At 40.3% G+C, this 18660-nt stretch overlaps 1 protein-coding gene and 1 long non-coding RNA gene across 52 annotated transcripts in view; one reads left to right on the forward strand and one right to left on the reverse strand.

The window, feature by feature from the left end:
- ANK3 (ankyrin 3) overlaps positions 1-18660 on the forward strand; it is a 759198-nt gene that overhangs the window by 694388 nt on the left and 46150 nt on the right. For 34 of the 50 annotated variants that reach the window (XM_086382383.1, XM_086382396.1, XM_086382405.1 and 31 more), the window contains 6 exons: positions 1120-1327; positions 2372-2468; positions 3087-3315; positions 3929-4054; positions 4807-4929; positions 6463-6544. In XM_086382383.1, coding sequence (XP_086238509.1) covers positions 1120-1327; positions 2372-2468; positions 3087-3315; positions 3929-4054; positions 4807-4929; positions 6463-6544 — 865 coding nt within the window. Of the gene's footprint in view, positions 1-1119; positions 1328-2371; positions 2469-3086; positions 3316-3928; positions 4055-4806; positions 4930-5369; positions 5397-6462; positions 6545-10819; positions 18611-18660 lie in introns of all 50 variants that reach the window. The other 16 variants (XM_086382392.1, XM_086382381.1, XM_086382414.1 and 13 more) reach the window with 2 other exon arrangements.
- The window catches only part of LOC147343074 (uncharacterized), a 143647-nt gene continuing 142719 nt past the window's right edge, over positions 17733-18660 (reverse strand). Inside the window, exon 8 of one of the 2 annotated variants that reach the window (XR_015156975.1) lies at positions 17733-18526. This is a non-coding gene — a long non-coding RNA (uncharacterized LOC147343074). The remainder of the gene's footprint in view (positions 18527-18660) is intronic. The other variant, XR_015156980.1, reaches the window with a different exon arrangement.

Consider the following 18660-nt stretch of genomic DNA (forward strand, 5'->3'; position numbering starts at 1 on the left):
GAACCTGTTTTGGTTTGGAAAGCTGGCTGAAAATCTTGGCAAGAATGGTCTTTCTTGCGTTTATTCATTTCTGTTAGAATCTAGCCAGAACTTTTTTTTTTCTTACTGAATAAGGAAAATAACCTGAAATAACTTTGTTTTGTTACTTAATATAGTAATTAATAATTTGACTGAGAGTTCAGTAAACATTTGGACCTACCTTATATTTCAGTATATGAAGTTCCCTTCAACTGTCTCCCCATATTGAATATTTTTCCAAATAGCAAAGAAACAAAAAGAAGAAGAAGAAATTAGCCTTGTTAGACTAGAATTGACATCCATTGAAATCTCGTATGCCTTTTTGTTACTTAAGTCTGGAAACATCCATTTTTACATGAGTATAAGTTGCCTTTGTAGTATTTTACTAAATGCCCTGCATAGATATAAAATATAGTAGACTCAGTGTCTGCTGTCCTTCGGATTAGACCGAGAGGTTTCTCTGCTCTGAGACCTGATTCCCTCGCTTTCACACAAGCCCAGGCCTGTGTTCTGTTGGGGACATACTCGAGCTGTTAGTTCCTGCTACAGTGTTGTATTTGATTCATTCTTCGCTGAAACAGAAAGGAAAAATAAGAGAGATTTTTTTTTTGCCCCATAAATTTTTAATAAGTTTTCTTTAAAATAACAGAAGTTCTGGGGGGTTATAGTCTCTTCCATTTCCAAATACCAATAAACATATTAAAATATGCTAAACTTCACTCAGTAAAACCTCTAACATTAAAAAAAGACGGACAATTCCAAGTGTCAGCACATACGCAGAACAACTAGAGCGTTCACACCTGCTGGTGAGAATTAGAAATGGTCCTGCAACCAGCATTTTGGAAAACGGTGTGGCTGTTCTGTTGTAATGGTGGTCATATGTGTACCTCAAACAGCAATTGGGCTCTTAGAAGTATAACTACCAGAAATCCATACATATGGACATCACCAGGCATACACAAGAATGCTAACAGCAGAAGTAAGACATTTTTTGGTTGTTGTTTTTGGTCTTTTCCTCCTCAATTAAAAAGTCAACTTTCTGATAAGAGAAAAATGTCCAACTTCATTTAAGTCATTTAAGGTCCTGTCTCTTGTCTCTAGGCCCAGCCTGTTCCAGATGAAATTGTGAAAAAGATCCTTGGAAACAAAGCAACATTCAGCCCAATTGTCACCGTGGAACCAAGAAGAAGGAAATTCCATAAGCCTATCACAATGACCATTCCGGTGCCCCCAGCCTCAGGAGAAGGTGTCTCCAATGGGTACAAAGGAGATACCACACCCAATCTGCGCCTTCTCTGTAGCATTACAGGTTTGGTTGTTGCTGTTCTTGCTGTTTTTGCCATAGCACTTGCAATGATTCTGTACAAAGACAGAAAGCCTTTAAACATCCCTATCAACATTATAAATAGAGTAGGAAAAAAAAAAATACATTTTACTTGTCCATCACCTCGTCTCTATTATCCCTGTAATTATTTCTTGAAGATGCTGATAGCATGACCATTAAAATTCAGTGATACCATTTTTCCTGCTTTTAAGTTTAGTGTTAATAATAGAGCTTTTTAAAAGTGATTGAGGGTATTACTGAATTTACTGGAGCATCTAGTAATCTCTCCGTGACTTAGGTTACTGACCTAGAAACACTCTGTAGGCTATAGGAAATTGGACGGACTCTGGGGAAAACAGAGGCTCCCACAGAGCACCAAGAGTAGGGCAGAGCCCAGTGAATACATGATTCTTTTTACCTACTCTGTTCACAAGTGTGATCCAAGAGACTAAACATGCAGGGTTTAGGTGATAGGCACCTTTTGTGATAAGCTCCCAAAATCCAGAGCATCATCTGATTAACCTAACGTGATGTTTAACTTAAAGTCCAAGGTTAAGATAGGTTTTCTCATTTGCTTTTTTTTCTAAAGAATAATTTTAATGACTGGTTCCCCTTTTAGCCTGGAAAATTAAATGATTCAGGTAGTATAAAATGGACTTCCTCAACTTTCTGATAGTTCTTGCCATTGTTGTATTTTAAAAAATTATATTGTCTACCTGAAGCAACAAATCTTTGCCCTTGTAGATTGTGGCTTAAAATGAAGTTGTGTGCCCCAAGTTTAAGCCATTCATTAGTATCTAGACAAACAGAAAAGTAATTTTTTATCTAATCTAATATTATCTTACAAGGAGATCACTATAAGCTGGTAAAAGGAAAGGAGAGAGGAAAACCACCTTTAGTGCATGTCATTAATTGAAAGTGTTCGAGTTTTACAAGTTACTAGCTATACAGAAAGAATAGGATCATGATAAAAATTTTACAAGGAGCATATCTATAATAAAGTCAATATATCTGCTGTTGTTCTCTCAGGGGGCACATCGCCTGCTCAGTGGGAAGACATCACAGGAACTACTCCTTTGACATTTATAAAGGACTGTGTCTCTTTTACAACCAATGTTTCAGCCAGGTATGGAAATAAAGGCTTTTAAAAAGCACTAGGAATTATTTTTTATTACCTTTTGGAAAGTAAAAAAAAAATGTTGTGCTTAATACCAGTATGATTATTCTTTAGAATGTTGATAGTAAAGTTGGGCCTAACTCCAGAAATTTTAAATTCGCTTGGATGTCATCTTATCCAGGCCTCACAGGAAGCTGTAAGATGGTAAACTTGCTTCTTCCAGTAGACATTCTTAGCAATTCATAAAACTAATAGGATTTCCTTTCTCTCCCATTTTCTACCATTAAATTCTTGTTCCTTCCAAGGTGAAGTAATAAATTCTTAAACAGGGGCAGAAAGGAAGGTTTATTATGGGTATGTACAAGATGGGACGGAGAGTTTTATGGAAAGGAAAATAGAGGAAAAATTCCTTAGCATTTTCTTAGCAAAATCATAACAAATAATAAACGTAGGGTTTCTTTGTTTGATATACACAGTAAACATCCTTGCTATTTGTTTAAATGAACAAGTAATGTTTTGGTTTAGTTCCTTTATATACTCTTTTTTTAAATGGTAATTTTTTTTAAGATTTGGCTTTGAAATCTCATTTTTATACTTTTGTTTCTGTCTTGTTTTTGTCTTCCTCAGATTTTGGCTTGCAGACTGCCATCAAGTTTTAGAAACTGTAGGGTTAGCCACACAGCTGTACAGAGAATTAATATGTGTTCCATATATGGCCAAGTTTGTTGTTTTTGCCAAAATGAATGATCCTGTAGAATCCTCTCTGCGATGTTTCTGCATGACAGATGATAAAGTGGATAAAACTTTAGAGCAGCAGGAGAATTTTGAGGAAGTTGCAAGAAGCAAAGACATTGAGGTACCTTGTTTTTCAGCAAGTTCATTCTACTACATTCTCCAGATTCGGAGTTTTCTATTGTGAGGTCATAATATAGCATGTACGATACATTTCAAGTTTGTTGTTAATTTTAGTTTTTGTTTTAAAATTTTGATACAGATTCACTCTTAAATAATTTTAAGTATCTTTGAGACTATTTTAGTTGGTTAAAATGCACCACCAAGGAATCTAGGTCATGATCACAATTTTCCTGTGGCTACCTGAGTTATTATCATAGTCACTGTCTACACACATCACATGATTTTCCACTTTTCAAACCAGTAATCAGATAAGTATCCAAGAGTCCAAAACAACTTACAGACTCTATGGATAAGTGATTGATGTCAGGCACATTCTCAAATATGTTTAAAATTGGGAGAATAAATCTATAATTCGCTTACATGTCCATGTTACAGTTTCCAATCACAGTTACTGTGAACCAATAATTATTTTTGTGGTAAATAGATGTAACTGCCCAATCAGAAGACAAATGTGACATAGAAACATATCAATCTTAATGTTATATTGACTTAAAATCTCAGAACTCTTTCAATTTAAATTAGCATTAAATTATGTATTTCTTTTACTCTAATAGGTTCTTGAAGGAAAACCTATTTATGTTGATTGTTATGGAAACCTGGCCCCACTTACCAAAGGAGGACAGCAACTTGTTTTTAACTTTTATGCTTTCAAAGAAAATAGACTGCCATTTTCCATCAAGGTAAATCACCTTCAAGACAGATCCTGTGGATTTTTTTTTTAATACTGTTAAAGATTAAAAAAGATTCTAATGATTTATTCTGTTTAAAATATCCCACCAAACTTCAATTCATAGGAATGAGATCATATTTTTGTCTTAGTTCTGTGTAAGTGTACTTTTGAGCCAGGAAACCTTTAGAATTAGTGAAAAGCATTTCTGCCTTTTAAACAGTTAAGTGATCATTTATATTTAAACAAATGTTTGTAAGCCCAAGCGATCTAGAGCAATAACACGCATCATATCTGGAATGCTCAGTAATCAAATAATGGATGAAATCCAGATTGAGTATTCGTTTCATCTTTATTTCTGGTCAAGCCCAGGACATTCTGAAGAAACCGTCTTCCTCCTCAGAGAACCAAAAGATATAGGGCAATTGTTTTATTATTATTTGCTTCTGTTATTGTTGTTAAAACTGAGGCTTTGAAACAAAAATTATTGGACAGGAAGAAAATGAATACAGCTCAGACTATTGGATTGTCAGGATGAGACAAGCCAATACACCACTCCTGTGTGTAGACTATTGATTGGGCATTCTAAATCTTGCCAAGTTTAAATGTGACTACGTTGGCTGACATGAGATTGTTATCACCTTTTCCCTTTACTTTTCCTGGCTCTCAAAGGGTCCCATAAAACAAACATGCTTAACTCTTACACAGACAGGAATCCTCAGGAATGTCTCTGTATACAACTGTCAACTACCTTAATTCTTCTAGATTAGAGACACCAGCCAAGAGCCCTGTGGCCGTCTGTCTTTTCTGAAAGAACCAAAGACAACAAAAGGACTGCCTCAAACAGCTGTTTGCAACTTAAACATCACTCTGCCAGCACATAAAAAGGTATCTTTTAATACTGGTTTAACTTTTTTCCCCTGGTCTTGAAGAAGTAGGCCCATGGTGTGCAATTAAGGAATGCTTTTTAACATGACTAAAGCTCTTGAAACTCAAGTTTTACTAGTCTCTTTGTGTAGATTGACTAAGTCTTGTGACTGTGGTGTCAAATTCTTATGGTTTGTATAATGGAGTCCTCTGTTTATTGCTTCTGCTTCTGCTGGTAGTCCATAGATTTTTTTTTTTTTGCTTTCAAATAATGTCACACGTTAATTTGCCATGGATGTGCAGCTCTTGATATTTTTCGTTGGCTTCTTTTGGTTTACTTTGCTTTCTAAAGCAGCTTGCATTTTGTGCTCCCTATTCAGTCCTTTTCATATCCTGATATTCTTTTCCCTGCTGTCCATTATAATATTCCTTGTCTCTGCAATGCATCTTGGGACCAAAAGGAGACAGAGTCAGATCAAGATGATGAGGTAATATGAACACTTCTGCTTTTACTCTATCAGAGATAGACTAGGAACAGAATCTGTATAAAAGAAGGTGCAGAGGGCTGAAGTGTGGGAAACGTATTATATTTTTGCAGATCTTAGCTTAAATGAGGTAAAGGATACATATTTTTTTCTAAAGAATAATTTACTCTTCCACATATACAGGAGAGTATTTCAGTACATTTGATAAAATTAAAATCCAGCTAATGACTTAAAAAGAGAAACTGAAGTTTTTTAGTTTAGCATTTTTGAATGTGATAAGACTGGCATGCATAAATATACAGTTGTGTGTATTTTCACCTAGGATCTACTGTATAACTTTTAAATCAAAGATGGTGATAATATATGACATTTTGTGTGTTTTATATACTATAAAAATATGTGCTCAATGGCTATTGATAAATATTTGATATTCTATTAAAAGACATTTATCTTAGCCATTTTTAAGAGTATAATTATTTAACTAAGTTTCATAAGTTATCTCCTAATATTTCTCCAAGTTATATGATCATTGGATTTTTAAAACTCACAGCTCAGTAATATTAAATAGAATCAGCAGCTTTAAGATTCAGTAACACTACTTCAATAAAGCCATTAACCTGTTTGTAATCTCCTCATCTACATTTTATGCCTATGAACATACAGAAACAATAGCAGTAATCGGAATGATAAACTTTGTGTGCCTTTTCCCTTGAATGTACTCACAAAGAGTGAGTGTACATCGTGATGTATGTGCTTTCAATATGAACAAATTTGGGAGAATTTATCGCTCAGCATCAGAAGTCTCTGTAACGCTCGTCTTTTATTTGTAGTTCCCTGTAGTCTGCTGTGTTGGTGCTCTTATATTTTGCTAAGTGATAGTTCTTTGGTTAAGATATTAGGGTGGGGCTGTAGAATCACAGTGGGGAACTAATATTTCCCTAAGAAAATCTGTTAAGAAGAAAAATAAGGATAAACAAGATATCGACGTGCCATTCTACAAAATGTTTCAATCTGATGAAAATGTCACAAGGAACTGGAACATACTCGTTCTCTTCTTTTTCTTTTCCAGACCGAGAAAACGGATAGACGACAGAGTTTTGCATCGTTAGCTTTACGTAAGCGCTACAGCTACTTGACTGAGCCTGGAATGAGTGAGTTTCCTAACACATTTACTAATCTACGTGGATTTTTATAAGAAGAGACATTTTTTCTATACAAACAGAATTTTGGAGTCATGTGAAAGAAAACTCAATGGCAAAAGAAAACTGCCTACAGGAAAATTTTATCATGAGATCTAAGTAATATTTTGTACATAGTTGGAGATACAAGGTACAAACACCCCCAGATCATTAGCTTTTTTTTTTTTTTTTTTTAAGAATTAGAAACATCTATCACTTGACTTTGAAAACCCTGATTTCACTTTGGTTGCTAACTATGTTAGGAGATAATACTATACCAAGATTGGTTTATATCCATGCTAAAAAGAGAAAACATTTTCATACATGTCAGATAGTATAAAAGATGATAAAGTAACTCTGGTCATTATTTCATTTGTCTTAATATAGGTAGGTCATTCTAGCTTAGTCCTGATTCTTTTTTTCCCAGTTGGCAGGAATTAGATTTTCCTACCTTCGTGGGGTTGCATTTGTTTACTGATTTCTAATTCCTCCCACTCTCTCTCCCTCCTTCCCTCTGCTCTTTATTAAATATCAACTCTAAGGTTGGGCTTTATTAGACCAGTTAAACCCTTTTCTTCTCGCAGTAAATGTTCACTGTTAACTAGCTTGTAAGTATCAAGGCATAGATTCATCCAGTCATATTCATTCATTTTCTCCCTTTGTGTTCCCTCCCCTCTCCTTCCCTCCTCCTTATGGTTATCACCTCAGGTGACCACAGCCCTCAAGATAACCCTCTCCACCAACAGGAACTAAGAGTATGTTTGACTGATGTGGCATGGTGCCACTTTAACCATCAGAGGAGGATTTAGGCAAACATTATTTTTAAATTAGTGAATCATTTCTGGCTGCTTCCCATTACTCACAGTTACTTGAGTTCAAGGAGGATTGGAAATTTACCAGTAAGAACCACAACTGTTTTTTCCCATCTTTCCTGAATTCTTGCTTCTGTGGGCCAACATAACATATTAAATACGCAGCAGGAAACTACTCTACTACTTCATTCAGGTGGTCTTAGCATAATCTTCTGGAATCTGTCCCCTGGAGAGCTCTTACATTCAGACACAAAACAGGGAGTATAAGAGAAAGACAGGGAGTATAAGAGAAAGGAAACCCAACCACACTCATGAATGTTCTTCCAGATCTCTTTCTTCCCCTAGTATAACTATCTAAATCTTTCCAAAACTGTAAGGGCTGAAATTAACTCTCATTATGCTATAAAGCAGGGAAGGTGTGTGCGTTTAACTAGATGTATGTATAAATTTCCTGGATAGACGTTTTCCTTGAGATACTACTTTGCCTCAAAGCTAGGGCTTTCGTGGCACAGCTGTCTGGGACTCCCAAGCCACGCCCTTAAGCTCTGGACAGGCTGCAGCTACTTGAGGTCAGGTACCTCTGGACAAGCTAGCTCCTGTCTGATTTTTGTGCCCTAAGGTGTTTGGGGAATATATGAGTTGTAAGGTCAGGTGCACGTGCTAACGTCAATTGAATTTTTCCCACTTCTGAAACGGTTGCTACTTTTCAGTTAGCTTCATGAAGGTATATGTAGTTTGTCTTCCTCGACTTTTGATAGAAGGCAGAGGGTTCTCTCTTCTCTGTTTTATGAGAGGGAGCATACGGTGGACAGAAGAATGGGAAGGAGTAAGAAAGGACTAAGAGAAACTAGGGAAATGTTATGGCCCCTAAATTGGTGTTAGAAGAAGAAGTGAATGCAACTTTTCTCATAGTTCCCTGTCCTTTCCACCTACCCAACCCACCCAACCTCTTAAAAAAAAAAGGTTCTGGTATAATTCAGTACTTGACATCCAGAATTCCCTTTGTTATAAGTGAAGAGTGAAAGTCGCTCAGTTGTGTCCAACTCTTTGGACCCCCTGCCAGGCTCCTCTGACCATGGAATTCTCCAGGCCAGAATACTGGAGTGGGTAGCCATTTCCTTCTCTAGAGGATCTTCCCAACCCAGGGATCAAACCCAGGTCTCCCACGTTGCAGGTGGATTCTTCACCATCTGAGTCACCAGAGAAGGCCTTTGTTATAAAGGGTATCACAAAATATGTATCATTAAAGCATAAAATATATAACTAATCAGTAAATTGGCTGCTTTGTGCAAAGCATAAAACCATAGATGTGGTTCAGAAGACTTCTCTGCTTAGTGGAGCCAGACTTGAGTGGTAAAACAGAGATGCTCTGCCAGTTTCTGGTAGTTATAAAAATAAGTCCTTCTTTGAGACATTGAACTGAGCCCAAATCACCGAAGTGAAGGAATCCTTAAACCATCCATTTGCAGTGTGGTGTTCCCAAAAGAATTAAACACTATTGAGAATTATGACTGGGGGGGTAATGAATGGGTGAGTTTTTCCTTACGTCTTCCACTTCTCTTTAGAATAATATGTAAGCCTAGGAAAGGGTATGTTCTGAATGTTTGAATTTAAATGTACACTAGGAATGAAAATCTTCACCCTTGTGGGAGTAGCTGCTAATCCAAGGACTGGATTGTAGCAATGGCACGAGCACAGCATGAAGAGGAACGTAAAGATGAAGCAGATTCTCATTTCCTCTTCGAGTTTCACTCTTACTCTGAACCAGTGCTTTCTGGGAGCAAGACTGTACTCAACTTTGACATAGAACTTAACCCTTGGCAGGCATTCCAAACCTCTGTGACCAGCTGGGTTTGTTTCTTAGAACTGTAGAAATAGAGAGGACTCAGTGTGTGCTTGCCATCCCCCAGCGAGTATGTGGACTTCATCTGTATGTTTCTTGTCCCATTGCCAGAAGATGTTGGTATTAAATTCATCTTTCCTAGTGGTAGGTCTGCCTCATGGCTTCTGCAGTGTTTGGGATGTCCTTGAGTCCCATGAATATTCTGGGAAGGCACCAGAATTGGCCCCTCTGTTATTGATTAAACATACATACAGATATATTCTGTATCCCACTATAGATACTTAAATATGGGGTGTTAAAAATATGACTGTGCTTTTTAAATTTCCCCCATGATACCTTTTGAGAATTAAAAGTATAATGGATTATGAAAAATATCTGAGTGCTATGTGCTTTTTGTCCATAATAAAGACAAACCAGACATGGATACATTCTGTTGCGGAGGGATGTTTTCATATGCAGTATTAAATATTTTCATAAAAATCTCAAAAGGTACCAAGACTTAACATCTCATGGAAAAAGTGTACTCTTCTTTCTAAATGCTCTTGTGAAAGTATTTTTAAAGTTTGCACATTGTGCATAATATGGCATAAAAACTGTATTACTTCTTTGGCTCGTTTGCCATGATATATCGCGCATGAGAAAATGTTTTCAGTTGCTTTGCTTGCTTATGGTAACCATGAACCATATTTCTGGTTTTTTTCCCCTTTTGTGTGTGTGTGTGTGTGTGTGTACACATGCATTCTAAAATCATTTCATATTATGTTTCTTTTTTTCTTCACCAAAAGGAATATACTGCATGGAAAAGATCAATGCAAACATTCCTTTTCTTTGTTTTTTTTTTTTTTCTTTTAAAATTCGGACTCAGAAAATTTCTTGCTCTTATTGGCTTTTTATGGGTGTGAAGCATAACCGAATTGTGCATGGAAGATGCAAATTTAAAATCCAGTGGCTTCACAGTTTGCACATCAGTTGCCTGTCACTTAAAAGTTATTTTGGATTCTGCATGAAATAGGCTTGAGTGGTTTTCTAAAATAACAGTTTTAGACATTTAATGTATAGCTATGCACATTGATATGGCTCTGAGTAGGTGGCATCTGTATCGCTGAGAGGTTCAAGGAGAAGGAACATTAGAAATTACTGAAATGAGAGTTATATGGTTGTGCAGAACAAATATGTACCTATACAGGCAAAACAGAAAGGCTACTGATATTTCAAAACCAGCACATAAGAAAGTCAATAGGAAGTAAGCGAACAGTTTTCCATTGTGGTTATTTTTCTCATCATTAATTCTTTCCTCATGTTTTTTATTTTTCATTGTTGGCCTCTTGGTTGCAGTGTGCTTTTTCTGTCTTTCATTTCACATTGCTCTGTGTTTTATTTAGTTTTATTTTTAACCTTGGATTAGTTGCGTCTATAGAAATTTTTTTTTTCCCTCTTAATTGTTCCTTTTGCCTCTTCCATTCTGAATCATGCAAACAATTGTACTTGCTTTTGTAATATTTCAAAGTTTACTGACCAATTTTTTTCTCTGGTCTCTCTGTTTCTCAACCATTTTTGTTGATTTTTGTGTTTGATTTCATTTTAAAATTTAAGAAACAGTTGAACGGAGTGCAGGAGCAACAAGATCCCTCCCCACCACTTACTCATACAAGCCATTCTTTTCTACAAGACCCTACCAGTCTTGGACCACAGCTCCGATGACAGTGCCCGGGCCGGCCAAGTCAGGCTTCACTTCCTTGTCAAGTTCTTCCTCTAATACGCCATCAGCTTCCCCGTTAAAATCAATATGGTCTGTTTCGACTCCTTCGCCAATCAAATCCACATTAGGCGCATCAACTACATCTTCGGTTAAATCCATTAGTGACGTGGCATCTCCGATTAGATCCTTTCGGACAATTTCTTCACCAATAAAAACAGTGGTGTCACAGTCTCCATACAATATCCAGGTTTCCTCTGGCACCCTGGTTAGAGCTCCCACAGTCACAGAGGCCTCACCTTTAAAGGGGCTGGCATCCACTTCTACATTTTCCTCTCGAACCTCCCCAGTGACTACCGCAGGATCTCTTTTGGAGAGGTCGTCAATTACTATGACACCCCCTGCTTCCCCCAAATCAAACATTAATATGTATTCTTCGAGTCTGCCATTTAAGTCAATTATCACATCAGCAGCACCGCTAATATCTTCACCTTTAAAGTCAGTGGTGTCTCCAGCTAAAGCAACAGCTGATGTCATTTCATCAGCTAAAGTTACCATGGCCTCTTCTCTTTCATCACCTGTGAAACAGATGCCCGGACATGCAGAGGTAGCATTAGTCAATGGATCTATTTCCCCTCTGAAATATCCATCATCTTCAACGTTAATTAATGGATGCAAAGCCACTGCCACATTACAGGAAAAAATTGCTACAGCCACAAACTCTGTGAGCTCTGTGGTTACTGCGGCCACTGATGCAGTTGAGAAAGTGTTCCCTTCCACTACAGCAATGCCATTTTCCCCACTCAGGTCTTACGTTTCTCCAGCACCATCAGCTTTTCAGTCTCTAAGAACTCCTTCTGCAAGTGCACTCTATACATCCCTTGGGTCATCAATATCTGCAACTACCTCATCTGTAACTTCATCAATAATAACAGTGCCAGTATACTCTGTAGTCAATGTTTTGCCAGAACCAGCATTAAAGAAACTTCCAGACTCTAATTCACTTACAAAATCAGCAGCAGCCTTGCTGTCGCCCATTAAAACATTGACTACGGAGACACGTCCTCAGCCCCATTTCAATCGAACTTCATCTCCAGTTAAATCATCTTTGTTCCTTGCACCGTCTGCCCTTAAGCTATCTACACCATCTTCTCTATCTTCCAGTCAGGAGATATTAAAAGATGTGGCTGAAATGAAGGAGGACCTAATGCGGATGACTGCAATACTCCAAACAGATGTGCCTGAGGAGAAGCCATTCCAACCTGAACTCCCCAAAGAAGGGAGAATCGATGATGAAGAACCTTTCAAAATTGTCGAGAAAGTCAAGGAAGACTTAGTGAAAGTTAGTGAAATCCTTAAAAAGGATGTCTGTGTAGATAAAGGACCACTCAAATCACCAAAGAGTGACAAAGGACACTCTCCTGAAGACGACTGGATAGAATTTAGTTCAGAAGAAATAAGAGAGGCAAGACAACAAGCTGGTGTGAGCCATTCCCCATCTCTGCCAGAGAGAGTGCAAGTCAAGGCAAAGGCCGCCTCTGAGAAGGATTACAACCTGACCAAAGTTATCGATTACCTAACAAATGATATCGGGAGTAGTTCCCTGACAAACTTAAAGTACAAGTTTGAGGATGCCAAGAAGGATGGTGAAGAGAGACAGAAACGAATTTTAAAACCAGCAATTGCCCTGCAGGAACACAAACTCAAAATGCCTCCAGCCTCCATGAGGCCTTCCACCTCTGAGAAAGAGTTATGTAAGATGGCCGATTCCTTTTTTGGAACAGATACTATTTTGGAGTCTCCAGATGATTTTTCTCAACATGACCAAGATAAAAGTCCCTTGTCTGACAGTGGCTTTGAAACAAGAAGTGAAAAAACACCTTCGGCCCCACAAAGCGCTGAAAGCACTGGTCCCAAACCACTCTTCCACGAAGTCCCCATCCCTCCAGTCATTACAGAAACAAGAACTGAAGTGGTTCATGTTATCAGGAGCTATGAGCCCTCAGCTGGAGATGCTCCCCCGTCCCAACCAGAGGAGCCCGTGTCACCCAAACCGTCACCTACTTTTATGGAACTGGAACCAAAGCCCACCACGTCTAACATTAAAGAAAAAGTCAAAGCGTTTCAGATGAAAGCCGGTAGTGAAGATGATGACCACAATCGCGTTCTGGGCAAAGGCATGCGTGTTAAGGAAGAGACTCACATCACCACAACCACCAGAATGGTTTATCATTCTCCACCAGGCGGTGAAGGTACCTCTGAGAGAATTGAAGAAACCATGTCAGTCCACGACATCATGAAAGCCTTTCAGTCCGGTCGGGACCCTTCCAAAGAACTGGCAGGTCTGTTTGAACATAAATCGGCAGTATCTCCAGACGGTCACAAGTCTGCTGCTGAAACCTCAGCCCAGCACACAGAGAAGGACAACCAAATGAAACCCAAACTGGAGCGTATAATAGAAGTCCACATCGAAAAAGGTAACCAGGCTGAGCCCACTGAAGTCATTATTAGAGAAACCAAAAAGCATCCAGAAAAGGAAATGTATGTATATCAGAAAGACTTATCCCGGGGAGATATTAACCTAAAAGATTTTCTGCCAGAAAAACACGATGCTTTTCCTTGTTCAGAGGAACAGGGTCAGCAAGAAGAAGAAGAACTCACTGCTGAAGAGTCATTGCCTTCTTATCTGGAGTCTTCCAGAGTAAACACTCCTGTGTCCCAAGAAGAAGATAGTCGCCCTAGTTCTGCTCAACTCATATCTGATGACTCTTATAAAACACTGAAGCTTTTGAGTCAACACTCGATAGAATACCATGACGATGAGTTGTCAGAACTAAGAGGGGAGTCTTACAGGTTTGCTGAGAAAATGCTTCTGTCAGAAAAGCTAGATGTGTCTCATTCTGATACTGAGGAATCGGTTACAGACCATGCAGGACCCCCTAGCTCAGAGTCTGATAAGCGGGCCAGAGAAAAAGTAGTCACTGCCCCCCAAAAAGAAATTCTCTCCAAAATCTATAAAGATGTGTCTGAAAATGGTGTAGGTAAAGTGTCTAAAGATGAGCATTTTGATAAAGTGACAGTGTTGCACTATTCTGGCGATGTTAGTAGTCCAAAACATGCCATGTGGATGCGCTTTACTGAGGACAGATTAGATAGAGGTAGAGAGAAGTTGATATACGAAGACAGGGTGGACAGGACCGTGAAGGAAGCGGAAGAGAAACTGACTGAAGTGTCACAGTTTTTTCGTGACAAAACTGAAAAGCTCAATGATGAACTGCAATCCCCAGAGAAAAAGCAACGCCCTAGAAATGGCAAAGAATACTCATCCCAAAGCTCTACCAGTAGCAGCCCTGAGAAGGCACTGCTGACGGAACTGCTGGCCTCCGGTGATGAGTGGGTCAAGGTGAGGCAACATGGCCGCGAGGGACATGGCATCCCCAGAGCCGATGAGAGGAACGCAGCCCATCTGCCCGGCAGCCCAGAGAGGGCTCCTCCCCAGCAGACCAAGGACAGCAAGTCCACAGAGGAAGCCAAAGGAAGTAGTTCTCAGAGCAAAGAACCAGAAGGGCCCCAATCTGGGTTTCAGCTCAAGCAATCTAAACTCAGTTCCATTAGATTAAAATTTGAACAGGGCGCACAGGCCAAAAGTAAGGACGTTTCTCAAGAAGACAGAAAGCCAGATGGCCAATCCAGAATCCCAGTTAAAAAAATCCAGGAAAGCAAGCTACCTGTCTACCAGGCGTTTGCTCGAGAAAAACAGCAGAAGGCCACAGACCCCTCAGATGAAACTGTCTCTGTGCAAAAAGATCCTACAGTACTAAAAGCTAAAGATGAGCATGCCGAGAGCAATGAGATGGTTGTAAATGATTTTAGTTCTGATGATGTGAAAAAACAGAGGACTGAAATGTCAAGTAAAGCGATGCCTGACTATTTTTCTGAGCAACAGGCTAAAGACTTGTCTTGTCATGTAACCGCAGACTTAGCAACAAAGGGACCATGGGACAAAAAGGTCTTTAGAACGTGGGAAAGTTCTGGAGCTGCTAATAATAAGTCACAGAAAGAGAAACTTTCACATGTACTTGTTCATGATGTAAGAGAAAATCATGTTGGTCACCCTGAGAGTGAAATTGTTGACCACAGGGATGAGTTTTTGTCTGTGACTGAGAGAGAACACAAATTGTTAACTAATGGCTCTCTCTCAGAAATTAAGGAAATGACTGTAAAATCTCCCTCCAAAAAAGTCTTATATAGGGAATATGTTGTTAAAGATGGGGAGCATCCAGGTGGCTCTCTTGACCAGCCTTCCAGGAGAAGTGAGAGCTCGGCGGTGTCGCACATCCCGGTCAGGGTTGCAGAGGAAAGGAGGACACCAGCTCCAGATATTCCCGATGGTTTTTGTGAGCCGTCGACATTTACAAAACATGAACTGTCGCCAAAATTATCCCAGTCAAGTATGACTAAAGAGACAGTTGAGACACAGCACTTTAATTCTATAGAAGAGGAAAAAGTAACCTATTCAGAAATCAGCAAAGTTTCAAAACACCAGAGTTATGTAGGCTTATGCCCGCCTCTCGATGAAACAGAGCTCTCCCCGACCAAGTCTCCAGATTCTCTAGAGTTTAGCCCAGGAAAGGAATCGCCCTCTAGTGATGTATTCGACCACAGTCCCATTGATGGATTGGAGAAAGTTGTACCACTAGCCCAGACGGAGGGAGGGAAAGAAATAAAAACTTTACCTGTTTATGTCAGCTTTGTGCAGGTGGGAAAGCAGTATGAGAAGGAGATACAACAAGGAGGTGTAAAAAAAATCATAAGTCAGGAATGTAAGACAGTGCAAGAGGCCAGGGGAACCTTTTACACATGTAGACAGCAGAAGCAGCCTCCCTCTCCTCAAGGCAGCCCAGAAGACGACACTCTAGAGCAAGTTTCCTTTCTAGACAGCTCCGGGAAGAGCCCTTTAACCCCAGAGACTCCCAGTTCAGAGGAAGTGAGTTACGAATTTACTTCTAAGACACCAGACTCGCTTATAGCTTATATACCAGGCAAACCCAGCCCAATTCCCGAGGTTTCGGAGGAATCTGAGGAGGAGGAACAGGCCAAATCGGCCTCCTTAAAGCAGCCTGCAGGGGAGCAGATGGCTGCAGTCGAGCATGAAATGCCTAACAACGTGAGCAAGGACTCTAACCAGAGACCCAAAACTAACAGAGTTGCCTACATTGAATTTCCCCCTCCTCCACCGCTGGATGCAGACCAGATGGAGTCGGATAAGAAACATCCTTATCTTCCTGAAAGGGAGGTTGACATGATTGAAGTCAGTCTGCAAGACGAGCATGACAAGTACCAGCTGGCCGAACCGGTCATCAGGGTGCAGCCACCCTCCCCAGTTCCTCCTGGGGCGGACGTCAGTGACTCCAGTGATGACGAATCCCTTTATCAGCCAGCGCCAGTCAAAAAATACACCTTCAAGTTAAAGGAGGTCGACGATGAACAAAAAGAAGTGACCAAATCCAAAGCCTCTGCTGAAAAGGCTTCCACCCAGAAAGAATTAGAAATGAATGGACCTGGAAAAGATACTGAATTCGGCCTTGGCCTTGATTCACCTCAGAATGAAGCTACCCAGAACGGGAACAATGACCAGTCCATCACGGAGTGTTCCATTGCCACCACAGCAGAGTTCTCTCATGATACGGATGCCACAGAGATCGACTCTCTGGATGGCTATGACCTGCAAGACGAAGATGATGGCTTGACTGAGAGTGATTCTAAGCTCCCCAGTCAGACCCTGGAGCTGAAGAAAGATATCTGGAACACGGAGGGCATTCTGAAGCCAGCCGATCGCTCCTTTAGCCAAAGCAAACTCGAAGTTATCGAGGAGGAGGAGGGAAGGTTGGGACCAGATGAAGATAAGCCACCTCCTAAAAGTTCTCCATCTGAAAAGACTCCTGATAAGACTGATCAGAAGTCAGGGGCCCAGTTTTTCACACTAGAAGGCAGACACCCTGACAGATCAGTGTTTCCTGATACTTACTTCAGTTACAAAGTAGATGAAGAATTTGCCACTCCTTTTAAAACGGTAGCTACCAAAGGTCTAGATTTTGACCCCTGGTCTAATAACCGAGGAGATGATGACGTGTATGATGGTAAATCCCGGGAAGACGAAAATAAGCCATTTGGTCTGGCTGTGGAAGACCGCTCTCCAGCAACCACCCCCGATACAACACCAGCCCGCACGCCAACTGATGAAAGTACCCCAACTAGTGAGCCTAACCCCTTCCCATTTCACGAAGGAAAAATGTTTGAGATGACTCGCAGTGGTGCAATTGACATGAGCAAGAGGGATTTTGTTGAAGAGAGGCTCCAATTTTTCCAGATTGGTGAGCATACTTCTGAAGGGAAGTCAGGGGACCCGGGGGAAGGGGATAAAAGCACGGTCACTGCCATACCACAGCCACAGGCAGGGGACACCACTGTAGAAACCAATCTAGAGGGAAATGTAGAGGCACCTCCAGTGGAACCCAACCCCAGCGTCCCGACCAGCGGAGAGTGTCAGGAAGGCACGTCCGCTAGTGGCTCACAGGAGAAAGCAGGAGCAGCCACTAACTCCTCTAAACTTGACCCCAAGTTGCGCACGCCTATAAAAATGGGAATTTCTGCATCCACCATGACCTTGAAGAAAGAAGGCCCTGGAGAAGTGACAGATAAGACAGAAGCTGTGATGACCAGTGGTCAGGGATTAGAGAATGAACCTGTAACGGTGGTTTCAAATACAGCCAATAGCCACATGGGCGTTAGGCCCCAAGAAAAACATGATTTTCAAAAAGATAACTTTAATAACAACAACAATTTGGATTCTTCCACTATACAGACAGATAACATTACAAGTCATGTAGTTCTGACAGAACATTCTGCACCCACTCGTACCACAGAGAAAGCTAATCCAGTGAAAAGCTCATCAGAAAAAAAGACAGGGCTACTTCAAGGACATTGTGTGAGAGAGAAACAGAAAGTTCTTGGAGAGCAGCAAAAGACAAAGGAACCAATAGGGATTAGGCGAAAATCCAAACTTCCCATAAAGGCCACTTCACCAAAAGATCTCTTCCCACCACCAGATCATATGCCAAACATTCATGTGAGTAAAACAAAGCAGGTTAGTCAGTCTGAGAAAACCAAAGGCCTTACTACTTCTTCATGTGTAGATGTGAAGTCCAGAATTCCAGTGAAAAACACACACAGGGATAACTCAGGTTCAGTTAGAAAACCATGTGCCACACAAAAGCAAGGGCAGCCAGAGAAAGGCAAGGTCAAGCAGCTTCCATCCAAGTTGCCAGTAAAGGTAAGATCCACCTGCATCACCACCACCACCAACACCACCACCACCAGCACCACAGTTAAAGTCAGGAAAAGTCAGCTTAAGGAAGTATGTAAACATTCCATTGAATATTTTAAGGGAATTAGTGGTGAGACCTTAAAGCTTGTGGACCGCCTCTCTGAAGAAGACAAAAAGATGCAGTCCGAGTTGTCCGATGAGGAAGACAGTACCTCAAGAAACACGTCGTTGTCCGAGACTTCCCGGGGTGGCCCGCCTTCGGTTACAACGAGGTCTGCTAGAGATAAGAAAACAGAGGCAGCACCTTTAAAATCAAAGAGTGAAAAGGCCGGCAGTGAGAAAAGGAGCAGTAGAAGGACTGGTGAGAATGAAGGCAGTCAGGTCTCTCGAGCACTCTTTGCTCACATCCTG

The sequence above is a fragment of the Bos grunniens genome, chromosome 28, assembly GCF_055505025.1.
Source record: "Bos grunniens cultivar Pamir isolate PY7600 chromosome 28, Bosgru_T2T1.0, whole genome shotgun sequence".
Lineage (NCBI taxonomy): Eukaryota > Metazoa > Chordata > Mammalia > Artiodactyla > Bovidae > Bos > Bos grunniens.